This window comes from Eschscholzia californica, unplaced genomic scaffold (genome assembly GCF_041429995.1).
Source record: "Eschscholzia californica isolate CP2 unplaced genomic scaffold, dmEscCali1.0.p SCAF_4, whole genome shotgun sequence".
Taxonomy (NCBI): Eukaryota; Viridiplantae; Streptophyta; class Magnoliopsida; order Ranunculales; family Papaveraceae; genus Eschscholzia; species Eschscholzia californica.
In genome coordinates this window covers 48,485,649-48,495,308 of record NW_028238461.1, presented here as the reverse complement: position 1 = coordinate 48,495,308, position 9,660 = coordinate 48,485,649, and the positions used below count along the sequence as shown (strand labels likewise).

At 34.4% G+C, this 9,660-nt stretch overlaps 2 protein-coding genes across 3 annotated transcripts; one reads left to right on the top strand and one right to left on the bottom strand.

Moving 5' to 3' along the window:
* Nucleotides 1-29: 29 nt before the first annotated feature.
* Nucleotides 30-2,282, top strand: LOC147545530 (uncharacterized protein At3g28850-like). Its single transcript, XM_086635086.1, has one exon. The coding sequence runs from the start codon at nt 495-497 to the stop codon at nt 1,716-1,718; it is 1,224 nt and encodes a 407-aa protein (XP_086491212.1). The 5' UTR covers nt 30-494; the 3' UTR covers nt 1,719-2,282.
* Nucleotides 2,283-3,343: 1,061 nt separating this feature from the next.
* Nucleotides 3,344-8,090, bottom strand: LOC147545529 (putative ADP-ribosylation factor GTPase-activating protein AGD11). 2 transcript variants are annotated; one of them, XM_086635084.1, is made up of 10 exons: nt 7,785-8,090; nt 7,577-7,694; nt 6,912-6,986; nt 6,032-6,116; nt 5,470-5,545; nt 5,111-5,274; nt 4,780-5,029; nt 4,534-4,650; nt 4,020-4,115; nt 3,344-3,852 (listed from the first exon to the last, which is right to left on the bottom strand). In XM_086635084.1, exons 2-10 carry the CDS (start codon nt 7,617-7,619, stop codon nt 3,571-3,573), a joined length of 1,188 nt encoding a protein of 395 aa, XP_086491210.1. In that variant the 5' UTR covers nt 7,620-7,694; nt 7,785-8,090; the 3' UTR covers nt 3,344-3,570. The 2 variants fall into 2 exon arrangements, with proteins under 2 accessions (XP_086491210.1, XP_086491211.1); XM_086635085.1 differs by having other exon boundaries at nt 4,542-4,650; nt 7,785-7,986.
* Nucleotides 8,091-9,660: the final 1,570 nt, after the last annotated feature.

Sequence of the window (9,660 nt, the reverse complement as noted above, 5' to 3'; positions counted from 1 at the left end):
AAATTACATCCATGATGTAATGCTGAAGTCTTGTTTCCTCATAACGCTGTCTACGGTACGCATTAACATGAAGAGAAAATGGTGTCCCTTTAAGAAATGGGTTTATGTTCCAATTGGGTTTGTACCCCTATACATCAAACACAGCTCCATATAACAAGACACCCCACGAAAACCGTAGTTTCAACTACCATTAACATCGTCTCTCCAACTGTTTTCTCTATCTTCGACGCGCTTTCTTTCCCTCTCTCTCTCTCTCTCTAAAAAAAAAGAAAAAAAGAACTTTTATTGTCTCTCTCTCTCTAGAGTTTTCTTTCTTCATAGCTTATCATCAACGCTTTCCTCCAAAATCACGCAATCCACTACTTTTTCTTTTCCACCCCAAACAGAAAAGAAAAAAAAGATCTTCAAAGTCCAAATTAGAAAGGAATAGTTTGAAAGCAATTGGGAGGGGGAAAAAAAGGAACAATTTTTATTATTATTTCTTTTGTTTTTTCATGGGCTGCTCTGTTTCACGACCTGATCAAACCCTAATAATCCATTCTTCTATTGAAAATTCTTCAAAATCAATTTCTCCAACTTTTTCTCTCCCATCAAATCTTGTTGTTCATCATTTACCTTTGAAGAAAGGTGATACCCATCATCTTGTTTCTCTCACATCTACCACCTACGGTTCTCTCCTTCTCATCGATTCTGATAATAATAATAATAACCCTAATCTAGAAAAAGATCAGATTTCATCTCCTGATTCTGAATCCAAGATATCTACAAGATACCCATCTTCTCCTGATTCTGTAATCAATACTTGGGAATTAATGGCTGGTTTAGATGATTTTGATTATTCTGTTCCTAAAAAATCTTCATCTTTTGTATTAGATCGATCTTATTCTTCTAATTCGACAAGAAAACCTAGTTTTTATCGTGATGAATCTCTCAAGAGTAGTTTATTTGATGGAAACGTGAAGAAATTGTGTAATTCTTTTGAATCAGCAGCGAAAATATCATCATCATCATCAAGTAAAACGACAACATCATCAAATTCACCAGAGAGTTCTTCACATCTGGCGAAACCCTTGTGGAAACATTTGTCAGAAGAATCTCTTCTTGCAGATATGGATCCAAATGTCGCAACTAGCTTTAGACGAGCTGTTTCTTCTAAGCAATTAGGGTTAGGGTTTCGTCCATCAAGTAAAACGATGATGAGATCGTCTCTCTCTTCAATTTCTAGGTTTTCTCATGTTGTTGATGATAAGATTCGATTGAAAGGAACTGAAGATAGAATCGTATTGTATTTTACTAGTTTGAGAGGTATTCGAAGGACTTATGAAGATTGTTGTACTGTTCGAACAATTTTTAGGGGATTTAGGGTTTCTGTAGATGAACGTGATGTATCAATGGATTCAGCTTATAGGAAAGAAATACAGTTTGTATTAGGTGAAAAGACTGTAACTTTACCTAGGGTTTTTATTGGGGGAAAATATTATGGTGGAGCTGAAGAAATTAAACATCTTTATGAAGTGGGTGAATTGTCTAAACTTCTTGAAGGATTTCCAACTAAAGATCCAAGATTGGTTTGTGAAAGTTGTGGTGATTTGAGGTTTATTCCTTGCTTGAATTGTAATGGAAGTCGAAAAGTTTTTTCAGAAGAAGAAGAACAACAGAAGAGATGCTTGGAATGCAATGAAAATGGGTTAATTCGTTGCCCTAATTGCTGTTATTGATCAAAATTGAGGGAAGAAATTCAATGAAGAAATTTAGGTACTATCTTCAATTTCTGGTTTCAATAGCTGTTAATGATCAAAATGGGGAAGAAATTCAATGAAGAATTTAGGGTATAATCTGCAATTCTGGTTATAATTGCTGTTAGAAGTCTCTGGTTTGAATCTATATCTCTCTCTCTCTCTCTGTCTTTGAGGGTTTTTATTTATCTGTCTAAATTGTTCAAGGTTTGGGTATTTTGATACCAATCAAGATCAAGAAGATGAAAAAAAACATATGGGTATTTCTTGTTCATGATCTCTGTGAACAAACATGATAAATCAAACATTTCATAAATTTGTATTGATCTGTTATTTGATCAGTTTTTTAAAATATGGGGATGTTTTGTTTATGAATGTTTAAGATTATGGAAATGTTAAAAGAAGAAGAACATTATATTTGTTGAGTGTATAAATTGTAATTCTGTATATATTTTGGGATGTTTGTTTGGAATTACAAAATAAAATGTTACTCCTACTAGATATTATTATGCTTTTCAATGAAAGATTGTTCTCATTTTGGTTTCATTGATTTGTCAAAGCTCAAAGTATGAAAATTGTTCTTTCATCCATTGAGATGCATAATTTGTTCACTTTTTAACCAGAACATATTGTATCTTCATATTACATCTTTCCAATGTATCAATGTTGAATGTAATGATTTTAAGAGTATCTTCACGATGTATCAATGAATCTAATGATTTTTATTATCGTAGAATTATCTTACAATTGGAACTTTGAGGAATCAAGTAAAACATCATATGCCTATATAGATAGACTACCCACATCTGCCTTGTCCCTCTCAATTATTGTGCAGCAAGTAGGCGTTCTAAAGGACAGACCTTGATAGATCGACTACCCACCTATGCCTAGTCCATCTAAATTATTGTGCAGCAACTAGGCGTTCTTAAACGAAAGAGTGGTCTCTCAGAATAGGTCGATTGTCATTCACAACCACGAATTCTACACTCAATTGCATTACTCAACATCTCGATGAACAAGTTGATTTCACCACATTTGTGATGTTTTTACATTTGGGTGGGTTGTGACTTGTGAGTGGAAGATAAACATGGACGATGGGTGTGATTTGGGGTAAAAAATGTACACTTTTTTTTCAAGACGAAGGAAAGAAATAAGGTAATTAGAAAGCACCTAAAGAGATGCAACAATTAGATTATGTTCGTCTACGTATAGATGTTATTACTCCTCAAAAGAGGTATCGTTATCCTTAAAGTACTTGTATAATTATTGTAAGTTTGTTTAGTTAGTAATTTTGGACATACTCCAGAGTCAAGAGTATCCAACATATATAGGTTCTTTAGACCCATTAGTAGGTACCTCTCTCTGTAGAAGGCAAAATCTTCCTCCAAAATAAGTTTATTGGGTTTGGTTGTTTCCAACGCCTTCTATTTAATACCTCCTCGATCATTACCTGCAATTTAGTAGTTTCTAGGTTTGGAGTTCCCCAGGCTCCTCTCATATTGACTATTCTGTAGGAATGCATTTATTTCTCACATTTGGTCAGAATAGGTTAAATACATGAAGTCGTGGGCCCATTCAGGCATTTCTTATCAGACGAAATACTAGCATTTTCCTAATAACTTTCAATCTTGCATTGCTTTTTTGTTGCATATCCTTTACACTTTCAAAAGAAAAGAAGAAAACGAAAAAGCCGAAGAGGCTTTTGTAGCTTAAATATACTCTTTTTCGGAATTACATATATAAAGATCAAAAAGAAATGTATGTTCAATTTTGTGATTAGTTTTTACAACATTCTTTTGCTTCAAGCATTATTTCTTCTCTCTTATATCCACCACTATTGACTAAGGGGAACACATTCGAGCTCAAGTTGTAGGACACCTCTTTCGACATTCTGCAACTTGAGCATGATTTCTTGCTTTACTTTTCCATCAACCAGGTTGATTATACTGTCTTTTACCAGGGTATTGTCTTTGGTCGACGTCCACTTTCCAAGTTGCATTGATTCCGCAGTCGTAGAGTTTTCGTAAGCTTTCGCAGCTGAGACTAAAGGTTGGATGTCGATTTCGGCCTCTCCCATGTGATCATCTGCTTTGAACTTGTCTTTGTCGTATACTTGCTACAAAGAAAGATCCAATCAAAAGATTGTTAACTTCTTGTGGATTCTCCAAATAGAGGATCTTAATTGAACTAATTCCTAAGACCCACAAAAACATTATATTTAGTGTTGTCATTGTTATCAAATGGCATATAGTTTTTTTTTTCCGAAATAAATGTCTGACTTACCAACTTTAGAGGTGGAATTGGATCTGGAATTGATAGCATTAGTCGTTCATTCCAAACCGGATTTAGACTGCTCTTTATCACACGTGTCTTCAATGACTGCAAAAGAATTTATCAACAACTTTTATCAATCCAAAATAAAAATTATGAACTCGAGCTTAACAAAAATCTTGATACTCTTAGAAAACCAAAATGTTAATACGAAAATGGGCACTTCTCCCATATTTTAACATATTTCTTCTCCTATGTGTCGTGCACTCGTGCTCCTCTTCTAAACCGAAAAAAAAACACCCCTCTGTTTTATCTCACCACCTCGTCTTTCACCTCCACATCCTCTCAAAGAGGACACGACAAAGTAACGAATATAAAAACAAAAATAAGGAGTAACAAAGGATACAGAAGACAGCCTTCTGTAGAAGAGCATAATATGCTTGGAGTTCTGTCGTAAAAAGACTTGAGGTGTTATAGTTCAGTTCACAAGGATAATAATCAAAATGTGTTAAGGAAAGAAACTTACTTGCTGACCTAGTGTTAGGATGACATAAGGATCACTTGTCATCATATCCCGTACAGCTAGGTTAGTGCCTTTTACAATGTTGACCTTTATCAGTCCGACGAATTCAACCATACCAGGCTATAAACAGTAAATATGATGAAAATGGTTAGGCAATACAAATATACCACATCTTTGTAATGGTGAGGTGATACCATGATAGTCAATATATATATATATTATATATATATAATACAGGACAAGCCGTACCGAGGTGTTGTTATTGTTACTGCTACTGGTTGAGTTGGTTTTCTTTGAACTCTTGCTCTCGTGCTCCTTTCTTCTCCAGCTGTTACGAAATGCTTGCCCTAAGCCGTGAATACGACTTGTACCCTGCTTGTCATACTGTTTCTTTTCGTGGTTAGGGCCTGATTGGCTATGCTTAGTCGATGTTGTGGGTGGAAGGACCAAGGCTGTCTGTAGACTTGGGTCTAGATACTGTTGCATCTCATATTTTCTCCTGAGTAGTTAAAACAATTTTACTGATTCAAAATGACAGATTCTCGCATGTATATCAGAATGAGAGAGATATTAATATTACCTAATGAAGTCGGAACGTTCCTCTATAGAAGAATCTGGTTTTGGTTTTTTGACATTCTCTGGAAGCAATGCTTCATATTTCAAGTTTGCTGCAGAATTTCCACCCAGATCAATCAAAGCATCAACTTGTTCATCTGTCCATTCATCTAGCTTTACCGATAGAACCTGAGTCACAAATAATGCACCAAAATCATTGTCTGTTACGAAACGTTTCATAACAACATATTTGCGAAAAAATCCTACTACATAATAACATATCCTACAGCTTATGTTTTCCTGATTTGGATTGAAATTGGTACATCAAAGAGGTGATCATGTTTTTTGATATTTTAAACAAGTTCAGTGGTTCAGATTTTATACCTTTGTTATATGCACTCCAAGGCTTCTATGAACGCCAGAGCACTTTATACAAATAAATACTCCAAGACTTAATGACCTGATTCCACCGATTGGTTTATTTAGAAAGAGAACACACTTGTATAAGTGAAAAGCAACGACTGTAAAAGAAAAGTTAAGAAATTCAAGTGAAATTGTGAAAGAACTCATGTAAATTGTGTTTTAAGGACATTATAGGAGTAAAGTGACTCGTTCAAATCACGAGTGATGTATTTTGAATTACAAAGAAACGTTAATGTAAGATGTGACTGAAGTGCTTGATTCAATGAAGTCGTCTTTGGTTCTTCGGAGATGGTTGAAAATTCCAAGTGGAAGTAATTTAGAATTCAGGATCATATAACAGACCCTTCCTTATTTATAGATTAGAATCCAGCATCAAACAAGAGTTGAAGATCGAGATAAAATCAAAACTTGAAGTGATTAACATAAAACGTTTACTTATGCGAAAAGGTAAGTATTTGATCGACTGCTACCAGCATAAACTGGACAAAAGTTCATAATTGACCATTAAATATTAGAAACTTACACCCATTTGGGGTCTGGGGATCCACAATCTGCACAATATGCGTTGCTTGGATTACCCAACAGATCTTCTAGCCTTCCAAGAGGTCCTGGTTAATATAAAATTTATGTTAGAAGGTGGGTATCAGGTAATATAGTTCATATTGTTCAAAATTAGGGCCTTAAATGTGAAGCCAAAGTTTATCTCATATATTCTCCTAACATGATCAGATAAAAGAGAAAATATAAAGAAAAAATACGGGTAGAGAACTCATTACTTCCGAAATGTCGTAACTGTAGTCTGTACACATATACAAATCTTTTAAGTTATAAGCGCACATAATGTTCGAGAGTGACTGATTTAAAACGACTTAAGCCAGATTATCATGCTATTACTTTCCGTAAAAGGCACATATTGTTCTCACTTGATTTTTTTTTATATAAGCTATGAGTTGGAAAGTCTGAGAGACTGAGATGGTATATTTATTTGCTTTTTTGCATATTTTGCTCTAGTTTTCTTTTCGAAAACAAAATTTTACATTTTTACGTAAAAATTCTGATCTTGGTAGTGATTATGTTATGGAGTTGGTGACTGACACATTGGTGGTTTTGATTTTCTCTAGCGGTGCTGACGATGATGGTGGACTAAAAAAAATTGAAACTCCATTTATGGGTCTCAAAGAAAATTTGAAGCTCAACTAGCAAACCTTATAGAGAAAAAGAATCCATTAAAAGTACTTTAGGTTGTGTTTTAAAGTATATAAAAGTGAACCAAACATGGGAAATGGGGAAAACAAAATTAAGAAAACTAACATCTTTCTCCATCCCGAACCAAATGGTGAAAAATGAAAAATTCTTCCCAAGAACCATCTTTCCCTTTAAAAATGTAAGTACACACCATATACCTGGAGCAAGGGTGTGCTCTTTCTTCTCATTCCAACTTTGCGATTCTAAGTGCTCCAGACTCCAATCTACCCCCTCTGTTTCGAAATACATGGAAAACCCAAGATATAAGAAACAAATATAAGTACTACTAAATCTTCAAAAGTTCAAAGTAATCACTCGGCATCATCCTCAAACACTTGATTTCCTACTCATTTAAAAGATGGACAAAAGGAACAAAATCGAGAACTTTATGTACTGTATTACTTTCTAAAAGGAACCATTATTTTTGTTAACCTAAAAAGAACCATATTAACTTGAACAACATTACAAAGAAACTACGCATCCTTCTACCATGTGCCTTGTGCCTTTCCCACACATGATAAATTTGTATTTACAAGTAAACTTTTAGCGTTCCAACACATATTTTTACCGATTTCAAGTTTCAGTATTTAAAATAGAAAAAATTCATGTCTTACGAATACATGTTCGAAACTACAAAGAAGAAGACACAAATGGAGCATAGATCAACAAATCCCATCATTTTTGTCATCTTTATAATAAGTGTTCAATAATCTGTTAGCTTCGTAAAAGTTACACTAATTGTTTCCCAACCCTAAAAACGAAAACAAAAGTTCCAAATGATGAAACAGATTAAACAATAGAGAGAGGGAGAGAGAGAGAGAACCTGGGGCACTATCAAGATCGATAGGATCTTCGTTGGTAATCATTTAAAATTCTCTCAATTTCGCCCTGATCATGAAATTTTCTCTACTTTAATCTGAGAATTAGCAGCAGCTTAACTCCTGAAAATTACAAAACCACCAATTAAACTCGTAAATTCAAGGACATCAAAAAGTAGGAAATAACACAAAATCAAAAGATAGAAAATGCACCTTGAGAAAAAAAAAATCCCTTAATTGCAAGACGAGAAAATCAGAGATGAATTGAATGGGTAAACAGAATTTGAATCAGATGGTTCAGATTTCAGAATTTGGTCTCTATACTTTTCTATTGTGTAGTTTGTATGGAAGACCCAAAAACAAAAAAAATGGATTTTCGAGCAGAAGTCAGAGGCGCAGCAGATTCGGAGAGAATGAGAAAACAAGGATTATTTTTCATTTTACTATTCTTGTAAATTTTGATCTTGTGCTTCACTTTGGTTAATCACAAACTAACTTCACACCTTATTTTCATGCCACGTTGATATACCATTTGATAGATCATTTGTTTTTTTTTTAAAAAAAGAGATTAACTACAATCTACTGAACACGTTACAATGACATTGATACATAGGCTCTAAGACAACGGTTCTGGGCTTCTAAAATAATGTCCTGAGAACCTTACGTTTTGCGTGGGAACATCTTAGATCTCTTTTTATTCGCTTCATGTTGGTCGTTGGTGAAGAATCGTCGACAATTGTTATCGTCGTCGACCCTTCATTAAAAAAAGTTCTTCATTTTTTCCCATCACCGTCTCCAACTACCAACACCATTCCTCTCTTTCTGCAGACCATAGAGGACGGGAAGGAAGGAGAGAGAGAGAAAGATAACCAAATAGGAAAATAGTGGTGATTGTGGTGGTAGGAGATAAAGAAGAAAAGAGATCTCCTTTTGTATCGTTTGGTAACCCTTCACCATGGACCGATGCGAAGAGAGGAAGAAAGGGTCGAGGCATTCAAAACTTTTTCATTCAAAATCTTGAATCTTTAGAGATTACTTTGGAACCCAAAACTGTGAGTGCTTGAGTATCTAGGTGACTAGGTGGTGTTGAAATATCTTTCTATATATTAAGATATCCCATATAATAGATATTAGGAAATATCAAATATTAGAAACTAGTAAGATTTAGGAACTAGTAAATATATTAGTATAAACTATTAAGAAACTAGTAAAATATTAGAAACTAGTAAAGTTAGAAACTAGTAGTATTGTAACTCTATAAATAGAGTCTTATATTTCTTTTGTAATCATCAAGGAATAAAACAATTTCTTTGATCAATTTCAACTTGGTACCAGAGCCAAAAGTCTTAAATTTGTGTTTGGGAATTTATATTGATTGAAAGAGAAGAGCCTTTCATCTTCATCTTGTTTTTTGGTATAGCTAAAGTGAAGGGCAACTGATGCTTCCGCAATAATGACTCTCAATAAGGCAAATTCAAATTTTGCTAAAGTTGTTGGTCAATCTGACAAAATTACTTATAAGTGTACACACTGCAACAAAATTGGTCATACCAAAAGTCATTGTTATGAACTATTAGGCTATCCAGAATGGTGGGATCATAATCGAAAGAAAAACTCTAAGAAGACCCTTGTAGATCCAACTGTTAAGCAAGCTTCATCGACAATAGCCACTACAGGTAATGTAGGCAAGACTTTAAATATGTCTACACAATTTTCGAATAGTACTTGGATAATTGATTCTGGTGCTACAGATCATATGACTTTTGATTCTAGACAGGTCTCAACCATAAACGAATCTTCACATAAATATGTCTCTACTGCCAATGGCACCTCAGCCCCTGTTGTAGGGGAAGGACCTATAACTCTAACGAACACATTGAACTTAGACTCTGTTTTGGTTGTCCCATCTTTAGATCATAATTTATTATCAGTGTCTCAAATAACCACCACTCTATTTTGTGTTGTCATCTTTTGGCCTGAATTTTGTGTCTTTAAGGACATCCGGACAAGGCAAACAATTGGTTATGGTGTTAGGCGAGGAAAGTTGTATTACTTAGATTTAGTATCTGAAAGCTCTAATAAATTGCGT

Excerpts from the sequence above, each read along its gene's own strand:
- LOC147545529 (XM_086635084.1), bottom strand. The coding sequence starts at position 7,619 with ATGATTACCAACGAAGATCCTATCGATCTTGATAGTGCCCCAG. Across the intron at positions 6,987-7,576 it reads CGATCTTGATAGTGCCCCAG|AGGGGGTAGATTGGAGTCTG; the intron begins GTTCTCTCTCTC and ends ATTTCGAAACAG. Across the intron at positions 5,030-5,110 it reads GAACGTTCCGACTTCATTAG|GAGAAAATATGAGATGCAAC; the intron begins GTAATATTAATA and ends TTAACTACTCAG.
- LOC147545530 (XM_086635086.1), top strand. The coding sequence starts at position 495 with ATGGGCTGCTCTGTTTCACGACCTGATCAAACCCTAATAATCCATTCT.